Source organism: Micromys minutus (genome assembly GCF_963924665.1).
Source record: "Micromys minutus genome assembly, chromosome: 9".
NCBI classification, from domain to species: Eukaryota; Metazoa; Chordata; class Mammalia; order Rodentia; family Muridae; genus Micromys; species Micromys minutus.
In genome coordinates, this window is record NC_137978.1 from 41,215,800 (window position 1) to 41,243,783 (window position 27,984).

General features: G+C 45.2%; 1 protein-coding gene across 1 annotated transcript; it reads right to left on the bottom strand.

Moving 5' to 3' along the window:
- Window positions 1-234: 234 nt before the first annotated feature.
- Window positions 235-27,895, bottom strand: LOC308423853 (protein argonaute-1). Its single transcript, XM_080920633.1, has 19 exons — window positions 27,746-27,895; window positions 22,915-23,098; window positions 20,701-20,821; window positions 20,145-20,326; window positions 19,582-19,718; window positions 19,220-19,354; window positions 19,000-19,087; window positions 18,355-18,502; window positions 14,773-14,892; window positions 14,295-14,417; window positions 14,028-14,161; window positions 9,484-9,668; window positions 4,608-4,767; window positions 4,344-4,434; window positions 3,172-3,366; window positions 2,448-2,582; window positions 1,805-1,906; window positions 1,330-1,529; window positions 235-1,096 (listed from the first exon to the last, which is right to left on the bottom strand). Exons 1-19 carry the CDS (start codon window positions 27,768-27,770, stop codon window positions 988-990), a joined length of 2,574 nt encoding a protein of 857 aa, XP_080776759.1. The 5' UTR covers window positions 27,771-27,895; the 3' UTR covers window positions 235-987.
- Between the last annotated feature and the right edge of the window lie 89 nt (window positions 27,896-27,984).

The window sequence follows — 27,984 nt, forward strand, 5'->3', positions numbered from 1 at the left end:
CAGCTCGGAGACTTGTCATGTCTGAAAGTGCAAATGTCAATGGGTTTTAACCATCTTGAGGTTGTGATTTTTTTTTTTTTAAAAAGCTCAATGATTATGGAAGTCAATTCCTTCAAATGAAAATTAGCTGGCATTCTGGCTGGAGGCTTGCTGGCATTGGGATATTTCTTCTCTCCCTCCCTCCCTCCTCTCCCACCCACACCCCATCCCACAGAGAAAGGTACAAAAGGTTACAGTTCTGCAGCATCACCGTACGGGAAGGCACTGGTTACCCACAGCAGGCGGAAGGAAGACAGGGCTAAGTGCCATAGTGCCTTAAGTGTTACTAGGGGCTGGATGTCTGTCAGGGAAGAGGCGTGTGGGGGCAGAGAATATGGAGAGGAATAATGGGAGGGGGTGGCAGCTGGGGAGGAGCAACCCGAACCATTAGCATTAAAAATCTTCCTACAAACTGGATTCTGAACCCATGAAAACATCTAGTATCCTAAAATATCGATCTGAGTCTGTTTCCATTTTTCTTCTTAAACAAATCTAGACCTTTTCTGATTAAGGCTCCTAAAAATTCCTTCCCTCTTCCCACCCACTTTCTCATGTAGCATATCAAACCCAAACATACCAGCATTTGACCACAGGGCTGCGGAGCTGACCCTAGCAAGCTGTCAAGCATGAATCTTTAGCACTGTGAGTCACATGAGACAACTGTGTGTATGGCGGCCACTGGTGATGCCCCTTTTGGTCCAGGGGGGTCGGATGTGACAATTTGGGGAGAGGGGTAGAGGACATGAGGTTGCTATCAGAGATTCCTGGCTGGTAGTCTGTCTTGCTGGTCCTCTTCCCACCCTTATACCCCCTCTGTAGATAGAAACAAGGTCTCCTATACTCCTTCCGACCCCACCTCCCTCTGCCTTGCTTCCTCTGGATTTGGGTGGTACGGCTCCCAGGCTTGGAAAGCTTTCTTCTATCCAGTGAGGTAACAGCGTTCTGCCTTCAAGCGAAGTACATGGTGCGTAGGGTGTCTTGGTGAACCTGCACAGCTTTGGCCAGGGCCTGCGGGTCTCGCCCATTGCTCTGCCCCGATATGTGGCTCCCCTCTCCACTGAAAAGGAAACATAAAAAACGTCCTTCCTGGTAAACTGAACTGCTGCTGATCCCTCACCCATCCCTACCGTGCCAATTTGGCATGTAAATACCAAATTAAGAGAAAATACCAACCCAGGTTTAGGTAGAGAAGCCCAAGGGCATCAAATTGGATAACATCCATTTCCTTCTGCCAACAAAAGTCGAAAGGGTTGGTACAAAAAGCTGAAGCAAAAAGCAAACAGCCATTACCTGTCATGTTCCTTGTCCACCAGGTGGTATCGTGCCCGGAAAGCCACCAAGCGGGCATAGTAGGCAGGTGCCGGGATAGAGACAGAACGTGTGCATCGTACATAAGTGTGGCACAGCTGGTATGTCAAGATCTGGAGTTCATCTGCGGTGAATCTGTTGTCATCCCAAAGGACATAATAATGGGATGGCCGGCTGGTACCCTAGGTAAAAAAGATGGCAAGGGGTCCCTGATTAGGCAGAGTGAACGGCTGCTGACAAGAAATAAAAATCAAAAATCAAAAACCACCAAAACCCCCCAAAACACTAAGTACGAATGTGCTTAGGCTGCATGACCACATCCCACCACCCACGAAGACACAAAATCAAATATTATAAAGTAACTTACAAGTATACTACAACAGACATATTCTAAATGCAGTAGGAATAACCAACTAATCCCTGACCCAATAAAGACCCCAGGACATGGCCCACCTACCTGGATGCCTGCATGGCTGCACAGATAGAAGTCAAACTCAAACGGGTGGGTGATGCTGGTGTCCACAGTGGTCCCAGCCGGGATGTTACCACTCTTCCCGATCTGCAGACAAACAGCCAAGATCCCAAGGCCTGCCTGGCCCTGCCTAGCACCTTTACTGGATTCTATTCTTGCTCTCCCAGAATTCCAAGAACAAAAGAGCCTATTCTCAGAGGGAATTAAGTCTTGAAATAATGAGCTTCGAAAGTCAAGTGCCTGAATCCTGGTTTCCCCACTTACTAGTCGTGCGATCCTAGCAAGCCGTTTAACCTTCCTGAGGTTAAATGGAAAGATCAATAGTACCTTCCTCACGGAGCTGCTGTGAGGAAGACTCCTCAAACAGTATGTGGCACATAGGAGAAGTTCAATAAATGGTAGTTCCCTTTCCCTTCTCTGGGAGCTGGTCTATATATATAGGGTCTAGGCCAAGGAGCTAGGAGGAGAGGAAGTATAAGGGAAGGAGGAGCAGTGAGGACTGGCCACAAAGCCTGGGACGACGGCCTGGGACGACACACAGGAAAACTAAATTCCCAGACTGTATCTCAAGACTTCTCTCTCAAGGCACAGAAGAGGACATCGGTGGCTTCAGCGCTTCCTTACTCACCCGCTCATTCTTGTCAGCACAAAAAAGGCGAGTGTGATGACGCTTCTGCACCACAATATATGTGATCCCGGGCTGGTAGTCTTTTTCCAGTTTGATGCACGCATCTCGAATGGCAAGCAGCTCATAGTGAAGGATCTAGGCATGGGGTGAAGAGGGAGAAAAGGGCACATGGCCCTTTCTTAATCCAAAGGCCTTAGTGACCCAAGAACATTCCAACTTGTATGTGGCTATTTTGCATATAACCTTTATAAGCTGATGCTCAGCAATTAGAAATGATGGGTCCTGATACACAGCATATTTGATATTGTCCTAGAAAACCTTTGCTAGGAATCATGGACACAGTACCTATCTGCTCTCCATGCAAAAAGAGACCTTACATTAAGACACACAACTAGAACGGTGTGGTGGTACACACCTTTAAACTCAGTGCTCAGGGGAAAGAACAGAGTATCTTTGTTAAGTCAAGGCCAGCCTGGTCTACATAGTGAGTCCCAGGCCACGCAGAGCTACATAGTGAGACCCTGTCCCAAAAGAAAGGAAAAGAACCGCTAAACAGTCTCAAGGCTAACTACCCAGGAACACTAAGAACTGTGTGGTGAAACAAAAGCCCATAGGTACTTGCTACCCTGCTTCTCAGTAGTCCTCTACTTTTCCAGCAGGAACAGCTTTGAAAAAGTAGCCCTCTGGTGTCAACAAGAAAATGGACTGGCCACTGGGATCATACCTGGGGCAGCTGGCCCTCAGGGACCCCATCTCGGTAGAAGATGATGCGGGTGGGCTTGAAGCGGGTGGACTTGTAGAACTGGATGAGCAGCTCACGCACCATATAGGACAAGTCCTCGATGATCTCCTGCCGTGGGCGCTGCACACGCACAGTGGCACAGTATCTGCTGGGGTGTGCATCCATACTGCCTACCACCTAATAGGAGAAAGCATCAGCCTCCGGAATGTCACCTCCCTGTGCTCTGAAGTAATGGGGCCTGAGGGAGGAATTCTGAGTAAGAATGCTCTACAATGGATGAGTTCGCTCACTATACTTCTAGAGAACCTTGACAGTTCAGAAGACAGTGCCTAACTGGCTGGCATGCAAAAGAGATGATAGGAGTTAGGATCCAATAAACACTGGCTTCAATCTGTTCTGCCATGCAAAGAGAAGTCTTAAATGTGTGATCAGAACGTTTGCTTCCGGACTGGAGAGACGGCTCAGTGGTTAAGAGCACTGACTGCTCTTCCAGAGGTCCCGAGTTCAAGTCCCTGCAACTACATGGCAGCTCACAACCATCTGTAATGGGGTCTGATGTCCTCTTCTAGTGTCTGAAGACAGTGTGCACGCATAATAATTAATTAATTAGAAAAACAAAAACAAAAAAACAAATCCAGCCAGATAAATGCATTATTCTTTAAAAAAAAAGTTTGCTTTGTCTTTGCAGGAAAGTACCCACACTCGATGATCTATGGCTAAGCTGAGGATGTGAACTTTAAGAATAACCTTGAACTCCTGATCCACGCTCATTTTGTATTGTTTTTCTTTCTTCATTTTTTCCCCTGTCAAATTAAGTGCTCTAGGGGCTGAGACTGTAAAAACTTAAGTGCTCCAGATAGCACAGGGAGTGGAGAGAGAGCCCCTCTACTAGATGGATCAAAGGTCAAGGTGAGGTAAAAGAAGGGCCAGTCCTGCCATCAGGTAATTCCCTTAGACGAGGTTTCAGAGAAGAGATAAAGTCACTTCCTTACCACTCCCAAAACTGGAGCTAAAACAAAAATGAATGAGTGCGCAGAAAGAGCCACCCCAACCCACGCAGGGTTACGTTTGCAGAGGGGTGCATGGGACGTGCAGGGCTTAGGGCTAAATGAGAACACAGCCTTAAGGACTTAGAGTTGAGAGGAGCCACTCACTGCTGTGATAGATGGTTTCTTCCCGTCCCCAGCTGGGGGGTGTGTAACATCAGCTCCCAGGAAAATCACTGGCTGTTGGAAAACAGCAGAGCTGAGCAAGGAGAGAAAACAAAATGGTAAGGAACTGAGTGTTCCCTGGCTGGCACCATCCAGCGCCCATTCTAGTCTTCAGTGTCTTCTGTCTCTGTTACTCTGCGTGGAAAGGATGCTAGTCTTCACCACGCCCTAGGAGGTTCCCTTGACAGAGCAAGTCAGGGTTCATACCGCTGGTGTGGGACGAGGATGTTGTTAATGCCACCGAGTTTGACATTGATCTTGAGGCAGAGGTTAGACAGAGTCTGAGGTGAGGTCTTGACCACATTCTTCACCTGCACACACTGTGTTGCCATTCCCAAGAGTGTATCTCCAACACGTTTCACTTCAGCTATGGGAAGAGAGAAAACTCATTAGTGCATTTGGCATTTTGCTAAAAGTCTGCTATATGTCACACAGTATAAAAAATAACAGTGGTGAAATAAAACGGAGCTGTAAGAATGTGTAAGACGAGGTAAAAACCTAGTCAGCGGTGTACGACTGAATTAAAATCTGGGAAGGAGGCGTTTCAGAGAGGGAGGGAGGGAAAGAGAGAGAGAGAGAGAGAGAGAGAGAGAGAGAGTGCGCATTCCAAGCAGAAAGGAAACATGAAGCCTGAGGTAGGCAGGATGGTTCACACCTGTAACGCCAGCAACTGGGCGATGAAACAGGAAGAACATGACTTTAATGGCAGCCTGAGTTAAATCATATGAGTCTCAAAACAAAATGAGGAAGCAGCAATCTACTGGGGATATAGTAAGGAACTTTAGAGGAATTGATTTAGATGGGCGGCTGAGGGGCTGGAGTGGAGTAAGCAGCACAGCGGGTGCTAACAGGCAGGAGCGCCTGGGTTCAGTGCCCAGCACACAAAAAGGCAGCTGAGCTGCCGAGATCGAAACAAATGGGTTCAAGAGATGCTAAGGAACCTGGGTATAGATTCTAGATAAGGGAAATGAGCTGTTATGGATGATTTTATTAATAATGTTTCAGTCTAGTACACAGTAATAAGTCACATTATGGTGTCTTCACGCATGCTCCTTGTTTATAGATTACTTTCAAGGCTTTAGTTTTCCTAACAGATATAGATCATACACTATTTTGAGTGCAAAATTTGTGCAACATTGAAGTACAAGTAGTAATTGAAGGTGTGCTTTTGATGAAGTCCCTAACAAAGAGAGAGAGAGTTTTAGCAACTCTTAGGATGGGAAGCTAAAATGTCCCAAGCAAGGCTAGATCTGAATCTAGAAGAAAACCCAACATTTGCAGAACAAGCTAAAGAAGACAAGTCTGCAAAGGAAGGGAGCTCAGCAAAACTTAAGAAGCCAAGCCAGTGTAGTATATGAATATCCAAGGAAAAGAAGAAACGAGTAACTGACAAAGTCAAATACGGCTGAGAGATCAGGTAAAAGGGGAACTGCAAAAATTCATTGTATTTAGTGACACTGGAAACTACGGACACTGTTTTAGTGCTACCCAATACAGAGAAAAAAAACGTAAGATTAAGGAAGAGTTTGGTATGTTTTCAATGGGAGCATATTTAAAAGGATAAAGAAATCCTTTTAGCTTATAAAAGACTGAGAAGTTAGTTGCAAATCTGTTCTTTGGAAATCAACATTCAGGAAAGTCAGACAAAATATATTTTGGAAGGCAACAGAGACATGTTAACTGAATCAGGAGACTGGAACATCAAAGAGGGAGGAAATCCCATGGCCATGAGCTATCTGCTGTAGAAAACGGTCCCCATGTCCACTGATTCCAGGAGTGTGCAGAGCCGAGATTCCAGCACCTGCAACAGCACTGGGCAACTGCCAGGGGACAGCAAAGCAATAAAATGCTTATTCCCTTTACTGAAAGATTGCCAGATGTGAAATGAGAAAAAATAGTATTTTCAAGCTGGACATGGTAATGTATCACACTTAGAAGGCTAAGGCAAAGGAATTACCAAGTCAGGAGTCAACAAAAAAAAAAAAAAAAAAAAGAGGAAAAAAGAAAGAGCAAGTCACAGAGCAAAGATGGTGTGTGATATAAATAAAACTGCTGTGAACAAGAACTTTATAAAGCAGGTTAGTCAAGCACAAAAGACAGAAACATCTAGAGCTATTGAACACTGATGGTAAATAAAATCTGACACACTCAGAACCCATTCCTAGACCTAGGAGCAAGCAGGAGTGCTCAAAGGATACATACGACCATTATTCCTAACAGCTAGAAACTAGGAACAATCCAAGTAATCTCAACTGTGGAATGAAACAAAGCATAAAGTACGTTATATTCACACAATGACTATACAAGAAATCACAGCTAGATATAATACAGATAAATCTTACAAACCAGAAACATTAAAAAAAAATACACACATTATAATTGCATTTGTATACAGTCAAAAATAGGCAAAATTACGCTACAGTGTTTGAGATGAGAACCATGGTCACCAACTGAGGAAGGGGTTGTAGTGAGGACCCCAGGAATAACAATGTTCTATGGGGTACACTTGTTATAATGTTGTGATATTTGTGAGAGAAAAAAAAAATTACTCAGTTGAATACTTAAGATTTATAGGGCTGGAGAGATATCTGAGCAGTTAAAAGCCCTGTTTCTAATAGTTTTTGCTCCCTTTTTCTCTATTAGATTGATACTATTAGCTTCTTTTAAAAAAAACTATAAACTCATTTATTTTATTGCTATAAATCTTGTAAGAATTTTTAAGTCTTTATAATTTTTTTAAATGTAAATTTTGTTCATGGGTGTTTTGCCTACATGTATTTCTGTATACCATGTGCATGTATAGTGCCCAGGGAAGCCAGAATGAGGTGTTAGTGCTCCTAGAACTAGTTACAGATGGTTTTAAGCTACCATGTGGGTGCTGGGAATCAAACTCAGGTCTCCTGAAAGAGCAGTCTAATAGCAAGAGAAAACGGACCTAAAAATATTAGAAAGAGGATATATATAAGACTAAATCAAGGCAACATCCAATGTTTTTCCAAAAACCACAATGCCAACAGGACCATGACATGAACATCATAGGGACAGTGGCCACCCCCCCCCCCACCCCAAGAAGGTAAGGTAAAAAAAACATCTTTTTTTTCCAGCCAAGGGGAACTTGAGTTATAACCAACTTCTTCTGTGAGGAATTACTGAAATTATTGTCATCAGTGAAAATTCTACTTTAGATGTGTGTCAGAAGAGAGTTAGATCTACTTCATGCTCAAAATAAAATCAAGCAGCCAGGTGGTGGTAGTGTGGGCTTTTAATCTCAGCAATCAGTAAGCAGAAGCAGGTGAGTATCTATAAAAGTTTGGTCTACAGAGTTCCAGACAACCAGGGCTACACAGAGAAACTCTGTTTCAAAAACAGAAGAAAAAAAAAAAGATCAATTAAGGCCATAATTGCTTAGCTTTCTAATAAACTAAGGAATTCAAAAGAGTCCCAGTGGGGCTAAAGAGATGATACAGGGGTTAACAGTAAGTACCTGTTGCTCTAACAGAGTACCTAGATTTAGTTACAGCATCCTTGCTGGGCAGCTTGCAGGTTGGTAACTGCAGTTCCAGAGTTCCAAAGAGCCTGGAGCTTTTCTGTACTCACATGTTCATAACACACACATACTTTAAAATAAATACATCTTTAAAAAAAACAAAAGCAGCCAGATATGATGGCACATGTCTTCAATCTCAGAGGCAGAGCCAGGCCATAGTGAGACCTTGTCTCAAACAAACAAACAAACAAAAAGAAAATGACATCCTCTCCAAAAAAAAATGACCAAAAGATAAAAAAAGAATAATTTAAACTAGGTTTTGGGAGGTGGGGAGAATGTTAAGGGGAAGAATGGCAAAAGGAACATTTGGACATCCGAGCCAGGGAGAAGCAATACAAGCAGAACACAGCCAGAGAGCAAAGCACAGACAGGAGCGCTCACTTTTCCTCTCTGCCAAGGACTGTTAGGTGCTGCTTGTTATATAACCAACTCATGAAGATCAGAGAGCTCATTCGTCGAAGAAGACAACCTATTCTTCAAGTTATCTTCCAAATGCCACAGTTCCTGTAACATGTAAACTGCCCTCTGCCCACACACAGGCGCGCGCACATGCGCGCACACACACACACACACACACACACACACACACAGAGTAAATAAATAAATAAATGTTTTTAAAGTTCCTTGAGAAAGATTAGAGGACAAACAAACGGGTGTTGCAGAGACTTCAAGGGCTGGTTTTCAGAGTCATAGTAATGAGTGATGGCCAAGGCAACCAGAATGAGAGAAAAAAGTATCAACAGAAGACAGAAGAGGACAGAAAATCTTAGACATCCCTGGTAATGACTAACAAAGTGAGGGGAGAAAAGTGTCTGGAAGTCAAAGGAAGAAGAGAAGAGAAACAGGTCCTCAGCCTGAGAGCTGGAGGAGGAAAGTAGACAAGGTAAGTGTGCATACAGAAAATGAAAACGATTCTTTCAGATGAAGAAAAACAAAAGCAAACAAAATGCTTAGAAACACTGCAAAATGGTTGCAAGGGGCTTCAGGACAGGTCACCTGAAGATGCTCAGAGGCACCAGGACTGAATGGGAACAAAGAGCAGAGCAGGGAAGCAAAGGACCAGCACGGTCTCTGAGGCAGGCAGAGGAAGGGAGGAGAACTGAGCAAGAGACTTAGTAGCCATTCATAAAATAAAAAAAGGAAATGGAGAATGTTGCAAAAAAGTCCACACCTCTTAGCAGAATCACCTCTGCTTGAGCTCATAACGTCCTATTAAATCACCACTCCCAAATGACAGCCATCTGGCCTGACCCTTCTCTGTATCCAGCTATCTCAGTCTGCCAGAAAGACGCTGTCATGGGAGATCCTGGAAAATGTGATGGCGCTGGAACAGGTAAGCAAAGCTGAATGACTCAATAGCTCACACAGAACATTTCTCTGATTTAAGAACACACAAAGCAAACAAACAAACTATTGACATTAATGACCATCTCTGGGGAAAGCCAGATTTCTCCACTGGCTCCACCCTTGAGGCCCAGAGAGGGCTGCTGTGAACGGAATCCTATCGTCATGGTCACTGTCCCAGGAGAACTGTACCATACACTGGTGTCTTCCCGGGCAGGATGACGATGATGAGCTGCAGTCCTGAGTAGGTGTTCTTGAGATGCCGGAACATGGGCTCCACGCTGTCTGCCCCCTGTGCGTATTTGCAGAAGCACGGCTGGCCCTGGATGGGCATCCCTGCATCCTTGGAAATCTTCCGCAGCTGGTCTGTGAAGTTCCTGTAGCACAAACATGGTCATGGCAGGATGTAATAAATCCCACTGAATCTGATGAACCAAATGCCTCCATCTTGAGTGTTCAGCACTGGGAGATTCCAACATGAGGGACCCAACCACAGCTGATGTAAAAAGTACATTTATAGTAGAGTCAAAACAAGGCAGAGTTTGTTCAACTAAAGAGAACAAACACCAAGGGAACTGAAGAGTCCAGAAAATTGCTTGTGGGAATTCTCAGTCAAGGCAGCCTAGACACAGAAGCCCCTTGACTGGGCTGAGACCTGTGGACACCTGTGGATACTCTTTACATGTTCAAAGGGAAAAGAGACAGACAGATGCCCAAAGTCAGTGAGGCCTACTTGTGAAAGCAGAGGTGCTCGGGCAAAGTCAGACTCCTCCTTCCCCACCGTTCAATAAGGAAAAGAGCCAATTATTACGCACGCTTCTTCCCTCTGACATTAGGTTTTATCCCGAGAAGAGCAACAGAGTGGTGAAGAGGGATGTAATACGGTAATAATAATCAAGCTACCGTAAACATACAAAAACGTGGCAAACAATTTAATTTGTAAACACCTTATTCCTTCGTGTGAAAGCAATCAACAGTGGAGTACATGCCTAGCGAGGGCAGGCCTTGGATCCATGCTTAGCACTGATAAACTTAATCGATAAAACCAGTGATTTGTAAAATGGACAAAAATGAATGTTTCAAAAGAATATACCATATACATATTTTTCCACAAATTTAAAAAATAAGGTAGAAAAAAAACGTGTATCATGAATTTACAATCATATATACATCTATTAAAAACTGGATAGAAAGTATTTTTCCACAAATTTAAAAAATAAGGTAGAAAAAAAACGTGTATCATGAATTTACAATCATATATACATCTATTAAAAACTGGATAGAAAGATTGTAATCCATGCTAGCAACTGAACCAGAAGAGAAAAACGAAAGTAGAATGAAAAACATCAAATAATGTCAAGCTTTTTGTTTGTTTGTTTGAGACAAGGTTTCTCTGTATATTAGCCCTGGCTGTCCTGGAACTTGCTTTGTAGACTAGACTGGACTCAAATTCAGAAATCCTTCTGCCCCTGTTTCTTGCATGCTGGGATTCAAAGTGTGTCTCACCATGCCCAGATAAAAATGAAGTAAATATGATAAAACTCTGAAAGTTGACTGTGGATGTGGACTATACATTATTAGCTCTGCTATCATCATTATCGTTGTTATTATTATTATTATCTGCTGGCTAACTTTTCATCAGCTTAACAAAAAGCAAGAGCCATTTAAGAGAAGGGATGCTCAACTGGGAAAATGTCTCCTTAGATTCATCTGCAGAAAAGCCTATAAGGCATTTTCTCAATTAGTAATTGATGGGGAGGGCTCTGCCCAGGTGGGTGGTGCTACCCTCAGGCAGTGTGACCTTCTGGTGCATAAGAAATCAGGCTGAGCAAGCCAGTAAGCAGCACCCCTCCAAGTTTTCTACTTCAGTTCCCACCTCCAGGCTCCTGCTGCTAATTCCTGTCCTGACCTCCCTCAGTGCTGGACTTTCACCAGAAACTGGAAGCAAAATGAACCCATTCCTTGCCTACTTGTTTGTGGTCATGTCACAGCATCAGAAACCCTAAGGCTATTATTTTGGTTTTTAGAGACACTCCGTAGGCCTGGCTGGCTTGGAATTGTATGCAGCCCCAGATGGCCTCAAAAAGGAGGCAATTTCTGCACTTTGAGTGCTGAGGTTATAGGTATGAGGCATGTCAGTCTAGCTACATTATTTTAAAAATATTTGTTAAACAAATAAACAAACAAAGCTAATAGATAATAACATTTAAAAACCACAACCTGCAGGTCTCAAGGCATGCATGCACTCATAAGCCCAACACTGAGAGAGTGAGCCAGGACCACCATGAGTTCAAAGCTGGCCTAAGACACTCCATCCCAACAATACTGTATCAACATTCTCATTTAAAATTAAAGAAAAACAACAGAGTGACTAAATACTCACTATGAGCTAACCATTGCCTCCTATAAATAAGAGATGGGGCTTTGGTGGCCTGATAAAGATTTCTTCCTTTACTGCTTCTTACACAATGTAGCTACCAAACATTAATCAAATTTTGTCTTACCAGACTTCATTACACAGGTATTCCCTCTTCCCTCCACTACCACACTATGACTGGGATACTATGTCTGCTGCTAGGAACCAAAGAGTATTGAGATACCTAGAATGTGGAAGGCTATATTCTAACAGACACAGCTATAGTGATAAAGACAAGACAAAAATTAATAGGCTTGAATTTGTTCGTCCACCACTGACTAATTTTTCCATCCCCACAGTAGTCTGTCTTCTGCTACATTCTTCATGAAAAGGAGGCTTTTCTGTAGGCTGAGTCCAGTGTCCTCCTCTATACTCAGGAGTCTTTGTATATAAATAATAAAATTCATTTAATTTCCAATTTTTCTATTTTCAACTTCTACTTTCTGTGTACAGTCCCTAGAAAGTCTCCTCCACATGCCATGGCTGAAAACCCAGGGATCCTTATCCTCAACCCAGAACCATGCATTAAATTAGTTACCACTATGCAGATACACAAGACACTTTTTTAAAAACCCCTATATGTAGCAGTCATTAAGAAAAAAGGTGCCTGATGCAAACCTGAGAGAATAGGTCTATCAGTTCCTGGTAAACCCTAAAGGCCAAAGCTATAGATTATTAAAACAAAAACAGTACCAACACCACCACCACCCTTGCTCTTCCCCAAAAGAACAGATAAAGTAGACAAGGGGCAGGACAAAGGACTAGGAAAAGATCAGGCTACCAATGAGGTGGCTGCTGTGTAAGGGTAGACAGAGCTGGGACCCCTTCAGAACTGTTCGGGTCCATCCAAACAAGGCCAGACACAAGAACAACTGAGTCTGAATCTAAAGAATCCAGGAAAGGAGACCAAAGAACAAAAAAGGAAACAAGAAATTACAGTTATGATGGCGGTGGCTACATGCCTGTGTGAGAGAAGGGAGGATGCAGGCCTGGAGGGCCAGCATCTAGTGGGTGTTGATAGAAGAGATCCTTATACAGACATCAGAAGCACAAATCTATCTCCATTACCTTTGTCCAATCCAAACCAGTCAGCTCCACTAACTTCCTCATTACAGAACATGGTACAGGATATGATAATGATCATATCCCAGAATCCTCACTTAAAAGAATAAAGACTACAGGAAGTGTCAGTGACTTTTCTACGCATCCATTACTTACCCAGGCAGCTACTTCTTCAATCTGCTTCACTAAGCCACTTGGTAATATCTCTGGCTTCCTTGCTGCCACCCACTCCCGACCTCAGTGACGATGAGTGGCCCCTGAATTCATGTGCACCTACATCAATCAGATTACTTGGATCTGAATTAACTATGTTGCTGACTACAGTTCAAAGGACCAGCTGCTGGTGCTTCACACACACACACACACACACACACACACACACACACACACACACACACACACACGAGATTCTAATTAGAAATGTATGTTTTGAAGCTCAGATCCGATTTGATCTTAACCCTGAACCTTTCTTGATCTGTACACTTTAAACACGTTACTTAACCTCTTTCAGCCTTGGTTTCCTAAAATATTACCACATATGGTGGTCTGAATGAAAATGGCCCCCATAGGCTCATACATTTGAATGCCTGGTCTCCAATTGCTAAAGCTATTTGGCCAAGGGGTAGCCTCGATGGAGGAGGGGTGTTTCTGGAGGTGGGCTATGAAGTTTCTAAAGACCACTACATTCTCAGCGTCTCTCTGTCTTATGTGTGTGGACCACAATCAAGCTCGAAGCCACTGCTTCCTGACTACGTACCTGTTGCCACACTGCTGTCATGAAGGTCACGGACTCACCATCTGGAGCTCTAAAGCCCAATGAACCTTTTATTTTAGTAGTTGCCTTAGTTGCGGTATTTTATTACAGCTATAGAAAAGCAACTAAAACATCACCTACTCACTATCAAGATGAAATAAAGTACAGTATTCACTTAAGTGTAATGTTAGCATGAATAGTATAGTTATTACTTCTATTTATTACCAATTATGATCATTAGAACAATAAAATGACTCAGGCCTGCCTTAGGAGAGTCATACCCTAAAATTCATCGCTGAAATACCTATGGCTCCTGAACTCATCTGACCACATATAGACAGAAAAGAACAGGCACACATCTAAGTCAGCAATGACAATGTAGATTGAGTTAAAAGAGAAAAGGCAGATTGCAGGTCCGTTCTGGCACCTGGAGGTTGTGGGATCTACAGCTCTGGGATCCTTCCTATTCACCCGATCCCAAACCCAACCCTCAACCATCCTTACTTGAGCACCTCTTCTCGACATTGTTTTTGGGGTGCGAAGCAGGCGATGGCCCAGACTTTGATCTCAATTCCATTGTAGAACTGTTTCCCACGCATGTCCCAGACACCTTGGTTGGGTGTAGCAATGGCCCGGTTCTAGGGATAGGCAGAGGGGTGCCCAGGTGAGCCTCAGTAGAGCCAGGTGAGGAGGGAACAAAACCCCCTGAGCTCTGCAGCCCAACTACCCCCATATGCCCCAGAGACGTTGTCTGGCCCTGACCCTGCTCACCCGGCCGCCATACTGCAGGATGGGCGCCGGCAGCACTCGCCCCGTCACTTCCGTCATATCGTCCTTCACTTTGATTCCAAATTCCTGGATGTAGGGGTCCAAGTTGTAGCTGGCATTCTTCATCTGCAGGGCAAAATAAGGCGATCTTAGGAGACCCAGGCTTGGAAACACCACTCATGTTCTGTGTCCCAAGGGAAGCTGAGGCTGACAAAAAAAAATAGCCCTAAAAAGGGGGTGGAAGAACCAGAAGATGAAGGGAAGGGGAAGAGGATGTGGGAGTTGTTGTAAAGGAGAGGAAAAGAGAAAGAAGTAGCTAAAGGTTCAAGGACAAGAACAGCCTGGCAACGTCACAGACAATAAAACCAGATTTGGGTTTTTCTGAAGGAAGGTCTTACTGGACTGACCCATTAAAGCATCTATGCTACCAAGGGCCCCAAAGGCTCAGTGAACTCATGCACTGTCCAGCAGTCCCACTGACCAGGCGACTGATCTCCTCCTGTCTGTCTGGGGCCGACCTAGCTGTAGCCTTTATCATGGTTGAAGTCTGGTTGTCAGTCAGCTTCTTAATGCACCGCTGCCCAGCCACAATGTTACAGACCTGAGGAGGAGGCAGAAAAGTAGTTATGGCCTGAGAGCAGCCTATACCTCTACAGTATCTTAACTATCAACCAGGGGAAAAAAACTGCAGAACCCTCTATGTGAGCACAAGCTTGGAATCCAGGGTGGATCTGTGATCAGGTCTCATGTGTTAAGTGAGAATAATCACAGTCCTATAGGGTATCTAGAGATTAAACACGGTATTTAAAGAGCTGAGCACAGTTCTGGAACACTGCACTCAGTAAGTTATAGCATACATTATTATTTACCCAAGGACTAAGTACACACATCTTCTGAATATTAAAATCCCAATATACTATAAGCAAACCAGATGCCTACGGTAGCTCTCCAGTGGTAGCAGGAAGTTAGCTGCTCCATCTGCAACCAACTAGGAGGAACAGACATGGCTAAAAGTTCTTGAGCCCCGAGGTATAAAAGAACACGAATCACGATTTCCTTTTGTCTTGTGTGTTTGTGTTGGAAAGGATGGGTGTACACAGCGGTATGTTCAGAGAGCGAACTCAGGGCTTCATGCATCCTAGGCAAGCAATCTACCAACGAGCAGTATCTCCAGCCACAGAAATCACTGTTTCTATTGGATGGCAGTGTTCTTTGTTAGTATGATGAACATCCTGCTACTTCGTTCTTGTCCTATGCTCAAGATGAAGATCCAAAATGATGCCTAGTGACAACGAAGACTTTGGCTTCTAATCAGGACACAGGGACAGGAAAGCTTATAATAGGTGGAAGCCAATTGCTTTCAGGAGGCTTATATTTGAAATATAGCTTTTAATTCTAAATGATTAGCCTTGAGGTAGTGTCAAGTGTCTGTCTGTCTCTGTCTCTCTCTTTCTCTCTCTCTCTCTCTCTCTCTCTCTCTCTCTCTCTCTCTCTCTCTCTCAGGTTTCACTGTGTAGCCCTGGCTGGTCTTGAACTCTCAGAGATCTACAGGGCTAGGGTCTTAACTGATCTGAGATTCAACTCTTTCGCTTCAGCTACAATTAAAGGCAAATAAAAATATTGCCTGAGAATATTGTGATGTCAAGAAAATTCTGTGAGGCCAGTGCTCTGCCTGTACCAGCTTTAGTTCTAGCTCCCAGGGTTCACAGTGAACGAAGGGAAGAAAAGCCAGGCCAAGGTAACCTGCTTTCAAATTCCACATTTCAAAGAATTCCCATGCGCACCCAGAACTGCCGGGATGCTGTCAAGCAGTGGCACTGCATATCTTAGCTTCAGAACTAGCACTGCCAGAAAACTAAAGAATGCAGAAAAACCGGAACTCTACACATTGCTGGTGGGAGTACAAGCCGTCGAAGCTGCTGTGGGAAATGGTCCTGTGATTCCTTACTACATCACACGTGTAATTACCATGAGCCAGTACCACGTCTGGCTAGGTACTGGAAAGAAGAATTTGCACAGCTTGGTTCATAGCAGCGTTATTTACATAATTGCTATCCACATGTGCATTGTATTAGCCAATATAATCCAAATGTGGTATACACATAGAGGAGTGTGTTATGCCTTAAAAAGGGAGAGAATCCCAACACACCACACAACATTGTAACCTTGAGGACATCACGCTAAGTAAAATAAGCCAGTCAAAAAGGATAAAGACATGCTTATACTTCATGGAGAACCTGGAGAAGTAGTCAGTTCCTAGGAGGAAAAGTAGAGCAAAGAGAGACAAGGCTGGAGGTGAGAGAGGTCAGGCTTTAACGCTTTGGTTCTGGATGAGGAAAGCTCAGTCACTGCTGACAGGACTGTAAAATGGGAGACAGGTCTGGGAGCGCTTAGGATGATACACGGTTCTGTGCGATGTCACTCTTACACGTGTATGCAAGAAAAACTAAATTGTGTTTAGGGAAACAAGAAAAGGAATGCTTACAGCAGTATTTTTGTCTATCACCCAAGAAATGTAACACAAATGCCCATCAATGTTGAAGACACAGAATGATGTAGCTCCAGATGGGAACATGGCAACTCTTAACTGTCTGTAATTACAGTTCCATGGGATCTGATACCCTCATACTTACATACATTATATAAATTAAAAAGGAGAAAAGGGAAGGAAACCATTTATAAAATACACAATTTTGTCCAAAGCAGGCAAATCCAGAGCTGGAAACTAACTTAATGGTTACTGGGGAAAAAGTACAGGCTTTCTTCTGGAGGTGATAAGACATCCTGGAATTAAATAGTGGTGATATCTGTATAACTGTGTGGATACACTAGGAAATAGTGAATTATACATTGTCATACTTTTATAATGTCAAATATATCTTAATAAAGCCATTTTTTTTAAATCCTCCACAAGATTCAATATAATCTGAGCCTTCACCTCGTCCAACACTGTCACCCATTACTCACTCTCTCCGTACATACACGGCCCTCAGTCTGTCCCTCAAAAAGACCCAGATGGTCTCACTTTAGAAGCTCCTCCTCTTGCCAGGAAAGCTTGTCCCTTGTCCCTGCTATTATTATAAGGACAGTGGCCATAATTTGGAACTCAGATCAAATGTCTCCTAAAAGAAGACACCCTTAACTAATTCTATCCCTTGACCTGTAAAAGTTCCATGAGAGAAAGGACTTCCTCACCCCCCCCCCGCCCCCTTTACTCTGTCCTGAGAGCATTACTATCCTCTTGCTGATGGCTGCATTCCAAAGGTCTGTGAAGTGCAAAGGCATGAAAATCTGGAGACTTAGAACCTTCCCCGAAGACAGCACATCAGCCACTGGGGCAATGGGATTTACATCACAGGTAATATTTGTCTCCGTTTTCTGCAGAGTAAGATTTAACTGTATTTCCAAGTTACTCATTACCTCTAACTGCAGTCAGCAGGAAAAGAGAAATTAAGAGATAACGTGTGTGTGTGTGTGTGTGTGTGTGTGTGTATGTGTGTGTGTGTGTGTGTGTGTGTGTGTGTGTGTGTGTGTGTGAGTGTGTATCTGAAACCTCTGTCCTGACCAGTTGCAAAACAGTAAATATAATAAGGCTGGGGATGTAGCTCAGCTGGCACAGGGCTTGCCTAGCAGGCATAAAACTTTGGGTTCAGGTCTCGATACCCCATAAATGAGTGTGGTAAAACCCCAAACCATGGAAGGAGACAGGAGGATCAGAAGCTCAATGTTATCTCTATCTAAATATGAGTTCAAGGCCGGCCTGGGCTGGAAACATGTCTCAGTCAACCAACTAACTAGCCAGACAGCTAGCCAGCTAGCCAGCCAAACAACCAATTAACCAAACAAACAAACAAACACAGCTTGCCTTCTGCCCAGCAGTCCTGGAAGAAGATAAAAATAAAGCCAGGGACAAGAAAAGAATTTAGCAAATAGGAAGTCTATATGTCACATGAAAACAACCTTAAACCTTGAACATCAACTTCTCAAACTGGAAAATGAGGAGAGGAGACTGTGACTGGCTCTCATGACCGGTGTCAGCCAAGCCACTCTCTGGCAGTCTTACCTCGAGGGGCAAATAGGTATGCTTCTGTTCTTGTCCAACTTGTAGGCAGGGCAGGTGGGGATACTTGAGCTGAAGGTTATATTTCTGCTTAAAATACTGTGCCACAGTGCACTCCACAGTCTGCCCGCTCTCCAGCTGCAAGGGAAACCTGTTTGGAGGAAGGGAAGGAAGTATCATAATTCGGCATCAACCCCACCTCTCTACAGCCACAAGCAAAGACCGCCTTAGGCCTGGCCTCATCCTCTTCCACCACTGCTGCTCACGGGAAAGCAAAGGCTACGTGACTTTACTGGAAAGCCCAAGGGTGATGGAGATGCCCACACAGGCCAACCAATCTCACGCATCTGCATTTCTAAGGCCTGAGTAGGATAGCTACTAAAGGTAAGAGTCCAGCATAGCCTGGAACCAAGACAGGGGATGGCAGTATTTTATATGTACAAACCCAAAAGTAATCGGTGGACCACTCATGTTTTATGGTAAATGTCCAAGGAAGAAACCAAGACACTGAGGGAAAAGTCATGGAGAGAATCAGTCTGGGGAGATTAAGGAGAGGATGCTCATTCTTATTCTGACAACAAAGAAGGGCGGTTGGGAGCTTAACCATCTACTACCAGCTGAAAACGCTTAGCAATGCTGCCAACTTACGTCTGATGGCTAGCAGGGCGGCGGGTAACGTTACACACGCGGTATTTCCTCTTCATCTGTCCACAGTGGGTCACTTCTACCTTCAGGCCTAAAAGACACACACTACTTGTTAAGGCTGAAACAGGTTGCTCATGTTCCCCCACTGGCCCTTCCCAGAGGGAATTTCCTCTTAGGGTTAGAGAAAGTAGTGTTTTCCCTTCCCCAGTCGGTGGGTCCTCACCTTTTATCTCCTTGGTAAACCTAACCCGCTGGGAATCCGTGAGGGGCTTGGGTTGTTCATCTATGTTCCTGATGTCCAGGACCTCACACATGAACTCAATCACTGGCTGTGCTTTGTAGAAGGCAGTGGCTGAGACTGTAGGGACAGGGGAGGGATAGCTTGGCTCAGATTCTTTCAGAAAAAAATACACGAAGGCATTACAGTTTGTACTCTCTTCTTTGAAGGGCACCAGGATAGGGACAGGGCTCGCCAGGGTTACAGGAATTAGACTAGGACTGTGGTTGCAGAGCTGGGAGGGATGAGGCTGGGAGTGTGGTCACTGGATTTAGGGTGCCCCTGGCTCCACAGCTCTCCCTACTCACCATCGATGTTGAGCATCATCTTCCACATGGCAGGGCGCACAGACTGGTGAAAGCCGAACCAGACCTCGCGCCCACCCCCCAGCGGGTGGTAGTAGCCCTCAGGCGGTGAGAAGAAGGAGCGGCCCACAGGGGTGTACCTGGCAGGGACAGGCAGAGAACTGGTCCCTCGGGCACAGGCCCCCACCCTGTGAGGCCTCCTGGGCACGGAGGAGCCCTGGCCTGGAAGGCAGGACACCAGGGCTTTAATGCCAGCTCTGTTCTTGGGCCAATAGTAAGACTGACCTTGTACAAATTTCTATCTTTCTCTCTGCCTTATAGTGATAGATGGAGTGAGGCCAAAATGGTATCTAAGGATGGGGCCAGGAGTCTAACCATCTAAATGTGTGTGTGTGTGTGTGTGTGTGTGTGTGTGTGTGTGTACACTTGCTTGGCACATGCACAGTAGGCCTTCAGTTCTTTTTTCCCAATGACACACTGAGGGACCTTAGGACATACTCACTCCCTCCTCCCCCAACAGCAGTTTCACCAACACTTGTAGCTTAGATAATAACTATACTCAGTACCTCATAGATGCCAAGTGCCTCATGGCCACATCCAGGGCTTGCACAGACTCCAAGGGCACAGGGATCTGGCCACTGACCAAGGCTTCATGCAGCATGCGCCAGCTCACGATGGCTAGCCACTTGATGGAGACCTTAAAAATTCTATCCTTCCCTTCCCCAGGGATTGTCACCTCAAAGTCAACCTTCAAAATGAGAAGAAGGAAAGGATTACTATCACGTCCCCACAGACTACTCTTCCTGTCCTACTCTCGGTCTCACACTCCACAATCTGCCAAAACTAAGCCACCCCAAATAAAAACCCACACCCTGATTTCCAGACGATGCCTCAGTGCTTCTGGCCTCCTTAATCTAAAAGGAAATCCTTTTCGTCTTTTTTTTTTTAAGACTAATCTAATCTCACTATTTGGAGACAGGCATGCAGTACAAAGCTTCTACCCCGATTTACCATGCCCCCAAAATATACTTTTCAGCACAAAATAAGAGAAGGATCTCGGGCCCGCCATCCTCCAGGTAGGCCTCCCAGGCCCCCCAGGCCTCACTTCGTCCCTGGCCTCACCCTCTCGTTGCCAATGGGCAGTGCTGTGACTGTGTAGATATTCTTCTTCCCATCGTACACAGGCTTGCGATCCCCAAAGATCTGTGGTTTGAAATGCTGGACCATGTATTCCACCACCTCCCTGAAAAAGACAGACATGGTGTGGAAGCTGAGAATATCACTTCAGGCTTTTGGAAACGGTTCAAAAGTGAAGCAACGCCCCATGTACTGCGCTCATTTCTAACATCTACACCAGGGCAGTACGCCTCAATCCTTAACATCCTACTGATCGCCAGATTTCATTAAAGTCATCTTCTGATTTGTAGTCTACAGTGTAGCTTAAAACCCACACTTCTGACTAGGGTGACGCTGTGGTCCTCAGACCACAAGGTGCCTAAAGACCTCTGGAGCGGAGGAAGGCCTGTTCCCAGGTCTATCCTGTCTGTCAAACAAAAACAAAAAAGAAAGGACATGAACTATCCTAGAAGTAATTAAATAAGGTGAAGAACAATTCCCCTCTCTCCGGCACTTGGAAGTTTTACCACTGTTTTCTCTCCATTATCATCTTTCCCTGTCTCACTACTGAATTCTTCTGACACTGCCTCTAGGAATCGACAATGTCTCAATTCAAACTGCCTTGTGCCAGCCATTCCAGTCCTAAGGTGAAAATATGTATCTTTATATAATACTTAACAGTTTCAATCTTGTTGCAAAGTTTAGACTCAACCTAAATATTTCACAACAGATCAAGCAAGTTATGGGGCCATTCCAAGGACTATACAAAATACACAAAAGAATAAGGCAGATCTACATAGACTAATATATACTGTTTACCAAAGTATATGATTAAACAGAAAAATGGACAATATCGAGAGTATATAGGTTTATATTTTAATATTGTGTATGTTCACACATTACACATATTGTACATAATATTAATGCACATATATTGTATTATATGTAATACTTGTACAAACCAATGTGTATATGTATACATACATGTTTGTGTATACACATAAACAATAATGTGTAGATTGTTTTGAAGCTGTTGTATTTTAATGTTAATTACACACACACACACACACACACACACACACACACGCACACGCACACGCACACGCACACACGAGCGCGCAAGAAGGGCTGCCTAGTCACATAACTCCAACTGACCCTTCCCATTTTAATTAGTAAAATAAAGAAAAGCCAGTGACTGGGCGGGGCAAGGAAAGTAGAGAGGGCTGAGAGCTCTGAAGAGGTCAGAGGACAGAAGTTGAAAGTCATCGTGGTAACATGGAGTTTCCCAAGGACCAGCTATACCCAGGTGATATTAATTGGCCTTAATTATGAACATTAAGGATTTTATAAGTCTAGCATCTTATATGAAGGGCAGTTTGTATCTTTGTCTTTGATGTAATCTTGTTGTGTAGAGAGTTTGTAGATTGAGAGTTGAACATATAAACCTGTATAAAAAGCTATCAGGCTATAGAGTTGTGTTTGTATGAGATTTTGGGGTACAGAAATACCCCGGGACAGAGGTGGAGAACAGGCGGTGGTAAACCGCCAAGGGAAGGGAGTTGCGGGGACTAGTTGCCCTGGTGGCTCGGACCAGACTCCAAAGGCGTGCAGGGTTGAGGAGTGAGACCTCAGGGTCGGTAAAGAGATAAACCAATTTTTTTTAATAATTACTGCAACAAATGTGTAATAATGTAATATTATATATGGTCATTAATAATGTCATTAGTAATATAAATAAGTAATTAATGATAATTGTAATTGGCAGTAATATATTACTATAAAATTATTATATATTCATACCCATATTGATGCACATGTATTAATGAATGCATACACAGAAAAATATCTGAAAATACACTCAAGACTGTTGAAAAAAATGTTCTGAGAACAATTTTTCACTACTAATTCCTAGTTTTGAATTGTGAATATGGTTTTCAAATAATAATGAACCAACTTAATCTGCTTCTACAATTAATCCCTCCAACTATGTATCCCAGAACATCATCTGCATTCACCCAGCTCTTATTCCCACCATTTTAACCTTGCCTTTTAACTTCTCTTTTTCTACCAGCTCCTTTACCTACATCTCATTGTTAAAATCTCTGTACTCATCCAACTCAGCAAGTGCTGGAGTATGTCCGAGCTACCCTGTTCTCTGGCTGGCACGTTTCCATGTTGAATGAATTGGACCCCATGACCCCTCCCTCAAGCATCACTTACCGGTTGACTCTACGAGGGCACTTATCGGGCTTGATGTCCACCTCGTAATGGTAAACGTCAATCTTAGGAATGTCCACTTCAAAGTAATTGGCCAGAAGCTTGATTGGTTTGCCCACAGAGCCAACGCCAGGCCGGCGAGGTGCCTGGAACACCTGCTGTAGGGGAGGCAGGTAGGCACCTGCAGCTATGAAGACAAAGAAGCCAGTGAGGACAGAGTCTGGCAACCTTCTAACTACTGTGATCAGGCAAGGCCTCTCAGAACAAGACCACAGGTCTCTTTCTGGTTTCCAAACTCAGCAGGGGGCTTCCACTAGCTCAGACATCCCCAGGCTCGCTGGCTTTCTGATGGCTTATTTCACTTTAATTTTTGTTTTAAACCTTTCTTCAGTTAGGAACATGTGTATCTGAAACTTCATCAAGTAAATGTGTAATAAGTTCCTAATGCATCAAGAAAAGTAGCTAAGTCAGTTTCCTAGTTCACAAACTCTTCCTTCCATACTAGATTGAGACACCTGTGTCTACCAAGTAACTAGCAGATTAAGAACAGATTCTGTGCTCCGAGCTCACTTTGCTCATTACCATCCAGAACACAAAATGGTGCCAAAACTTTGTGATTACATGCTGTTAATGTGGACAGGTGAACGACCCCAAGAAAGCCAGGCTGGGAAGGGCAAGGCCAGTGCTGAGACAGGACTGAGACGTGGAACAGCTGTCTCTGGGAGATGTAAAGAAGGGTAGAAGACTCAGAGGCTGCCAGGGTGGGACAGAAGGTGGAGGCCACAAGAGAAAATGGCTTAAACTGGTCAGAAAAAGGAAGGACGGGGCAGGTAAGGCAAGGTATGTTGAGTTGGGGTATAGAGAAATAATTATCAAGATGCAGAATTAAGAAACAGAAGAAAATAAAAACTCACATGAAAAAAAGCTGAGGCTCTGGAAGGAGGAAGAGCAGTAAGAGGGGAGACACCAGGTCAGAGGGGGAATATAAGACACTTTCCACTCTTCACAATCTTTCCACACAGAGGGTCCAGACAGCAGAAAGGATCGATTTCAGAACAGAAGGGGCCCTTGGGGAAGAAAGGGCTAGGATAGGCCAGTATGAATGACTGCTACTCAGTCTTTTCTCTCTCTCCCCCTCCCCCCCCCCCGTGTGTGTGTGTGTGTGTGTGTGTGTGTGTGTGTGTGTGTTGACTAAGTACAGCCTTTGTCCTCTGCGACGGTTGTCTTGCCAGCAGAGGCCGGCACAGGTGGAAGAGGAATAAGCCCAGACCCTCCCTTTACCAGAGCTCTGCTTTCACAGAAAGGACTGGGGGATGGGACCGAGGTGGGAAGGTATGGAGCTTATCTTAGGCAGGGGGGTCAGGAAGAGTAACATTTATGGAAGGTGCACACTTTCCAAAGCTGAAGAACTTGACTCCCTCAAGGTAACCACCTGTCAAATCAGTCCTTCAGAACTCAGCTACAGGGAGCTAGCTAGTCACACCTGTCCCAGAAAGAGCTGTAGGGACACTGCGTACAAACAAGCCCACTGACACACACACACACACCACACTGACAAACCAACACCTCTCTCATGTATTAGCTCTCCAAAGTTTACAGACACTTCTCATCCTCAACTCAGTGTTTCAAAAGGGGCCATACGTGACTTAATCACAGCTCAAGCTAATGCCAGGCATAAAGACAGGTACTTCAGTATACTCATATGAAATAAATGAACAAGCAGAGTACACAACCACACAACCATGCTTGCAACTGTCTCAAACAAACTTAAACTCTGTACAGAAGAAGCATTTGTCTGTCTCCTTTCAAATATACTTTTCCCTTTCCAAGTTCTATTCACCTCTTGCCTCCTAGACGGAATAATCAGTTGAAATCCTGGGAGAAAGACATCCCTCTAGAACCATGGGCAAAGCAGAAATTAGAGAGGGTGAGGTGAGACAGACACTCCCCCTTAGAGCTCTCTCCACCCCAGAAATGGACAGCACACCTGTGCCTAAGAGCACTCTCCTGTCCAGGATTCAGGGAAAATAGAGAACATATCTCCACTTCATCCCAAACTAGGGAAGAAGGCAGGAGGAAACAACTACCTCTCTGCCACAGCTGTACCAAGTCTCGACTCCCCAGCCTCGCCCTGCCCCCCAGCCTTTAGTCTGAGAAAGGAAGACACTTCCCCTCAGACCCAGACAGGGACAGACGGCCACTTTGTGATGCAGATGAGGGCCCCAGCACAGAGGACAAAGCTCCAGCTTGGGGGAAAGGGGCGGGGCCCTTCCCTGCAGACAAAAGCAAGAAGGGAGGGGCCCTGAAAATGACACTCCCCCTCCCCCATCCCCAACCAGCACTAAGAAGGAAAAGTAGCTGAGCTCAAAGCCCAGACTCAGGATTCCTTCCCAGCAACTCAAGAGGCTCACACATCTTCTAAAGAACCTAACAGACTGCTCAGAGAATGTGTACCCATGGTAAGTCAGGTAGGTGGTGAGCAAGAGAGGACTAAGAGACCAATCTCTCCAAAAATATTTGTCCACAAACATTCAACACCCACACGCATAGACACAAATTACAGAATATACCCGAGTTTAACCATATGCTCATACTGAAATGATCTGAGTCAGTTAATAGACTCTATGTCAGGGCCTCCAGACACCAGGCAACCGCTGCTGCCACAGTAAGTCGGACAGCACCTCTACTCTTAGCGTGCTTCCAGGCCAGTCCACATGCCTGTACACGCCAGGACACTGAAGGCACATCTGGATGTGAATCTTCTCAGAACAATACTCCAACATCTTCCAAGAGAACAGTAGTCTAGCCCTAGAAGGAACCAGTTGTGGGGTCTCTCCATCAGGATTTCCAGCCTGAATTTTAATTATGTATTTTGATGAGGCAAAGCCCACACCATTAGCATTTTGTCAAGGATACAGCTGACTCCAGTGTTCCAGCCCTTCACCTAGAAGCTTCTTTCCTGGAACAAGCCCCTTTCTTCATCACCCCCACAACCCATTAAACATTCATCAGGATAACATCATTAGCAATTCAGGACAATGTGCCTCCATCAGTCTGTCTGGACATGGGTCCTATTCTAGCCTGCAAGTTGTTGGTAGTATCCAACCTAGAAAAACTAGGATTTACACTCTAACTAACAAGGCTGTTTGTTTGGGAAAATACAATCAGCGCACGTCACAGATCATTGAATCAAAGACTTGGGAGAGTTTTGAGATCAATTCCATTGGCGTGAAAAACAAAGATGCTTCCCAAAATTTTTGGAAAGTGTACAAATATCCTGTTGCCATCCCCACACGAAAAGGAGGTAGTGAGAGACAACAGAAAGTGTTCTGGGTTCAGACTGTCTTTTCTACCACAGGGTATGAGATCTATGACAAAGGTATCCTAAGTCTACAGCCTATCCTGGGGACTCCACTAGCCTCGGGGCAGCCCTGCCTCAGTTTCTTCTCTAACACACACATCCTCTAAATAGGGAAAGTAAGTCAGGGCTATTATTATCAGGGTCAATGCTACCCACCCCAATAACTGGGTTTTTTTCTCCCTCTCTCTTTTAATTTTTTGTTTTCTTTTATTTTTTGAGATAGGGTTTCTCTGTGTAGTTATGGCTGTCCTGGAACTCGCTTTATAGACAAGGCTGACCTTGATTTCATCTGCCTGCCTCGGCCTCCCCAGCCCTGGGATTAAAGGCGTGTGCCACCAGTGTCTGCCTAACAACTTGTTTCTATCAGACAGACAAGCTTGGCAGCTGTGAGTCTAATGGCATGCCCCTGACATGGGAGAAGATCCACTAGAAAACAGGAGCCACAGGTATATAGAGAGATTATACTATAACATAGTCAATTCAACAAAAAGGACACTACCCTTACTTCCTGTCACTCCTCAGTAGTGGTCTAGAAACTTGAAAACCTTGTAGGCCTGGTTTCTCAGTAACCAACACTTTCCCAAGGCCTATGTGCAGGGAGAAGTAGCTCATAAAGCATGGCTTTGGTCCCCGTCTTTCCTCATATAGCAGAAAAAGGCAGTTTACCTCAACCCTTTCTTTGGCAAACTGCTACTCCAGGGTTTAAGGACCAAGTGTCAGAGACCTCCCCCCTGCCCCCCCCCCCCCGCGAGACAGAAGAAGGCATTTCCATTTGTACTCTGCCAACAGAATCTGAGAAACTGCACCCATCAGGGCACAAGGCACTCCTTCTCCTAAGCCCGGGGGCACAGGAGGGGTACTCAAACAGCCACGCCCCCACCACACAGGGCAGCCCTTCTGGCTGGTACCTCCGCGCATGCTCCCCCGCCACCACTCAAGTCCCCAGCCTAAGGGGGAAATCCCTAAGCTAAATCCCCACCCACCACCCCCTGACCCTCACCTCCTCCCCTTCAGGCCCAGCTGGGCGGAGCTCAGAGGCCAGCCCCGGCGCCTACTCCCCAGAGACATTAGCTTAGCCCAGCCCAGCACGGTCGAGCCCCCGCCCCCCGACAGGCGGTAGTTCCAGGCCCATCTGTGTCGCCCCCCTCCTCTCCTGGACACCTGGAGCCCGCCCCCCTGCCACCTGCCGGGCCTCCCCTTAGGCCTCCCCAGACCTCACGGAAGGACTCCCGTGCATTCAGGCCCTTCTCCCAGGTTACTTCCCACCCTCAGCACTGTATACTGCTTCCTAGGACAAACAGCCCGGGTCTCAGATCTTCACATGGTTCTCAGCCGGAACTGCACACAACCCCCTTCAAAATGGGCCCCCCATCCCCTGAGAGCCCCTCTCCTCACTCTGGAACCATGCTCTATCCCGCGAGAGCCCTCAGGGCTTTGGAACACACACTGCTCCCCGTTCCCGAGGGCCCTTACCTGCTCCCGAGGGTCCCGCTTCCATCCCATATACCCGTGCGGAGGACAGGCGGCCAGGAGACTGAGGAGTCCAGCGTGAGGGGCCTAGGTACCTCTCACTTGCACTGCTCGGGCTCCCGGGCCGGGCTCGGCTCCCCCCCGAAGCCCGGCCGCTTGCGCTTTCGCCCCCGCAGCCTCCGTTGCCGCCGCCGCGGAGCCTGCAGCAGCTCCCCCTGCTAGCGCCCGAGTAGCTGCCAGTG

Coding starts and splice junctions, on each gene's coding strand:
- LOC308423853 (XM_080920633.1), bottom strand. CDS start 27,770: ATGGAAGCGGGACCCTCGGGAGCAG. Junction 14,162..14,294: donor TCCTGCAGTATGGCGGCCGG/GTGAGCAGGGTC, acceptor GCCTATCCCTAG/AACCGGGCCATTGCTACACC. Junction 9,669..14,027: donor TGTCGAGAAGAGGTGCTCAA/GTAAGGATGGTT, acceptor TTTGTGCTACAG/GAACTTCACAGACCAGCTGC.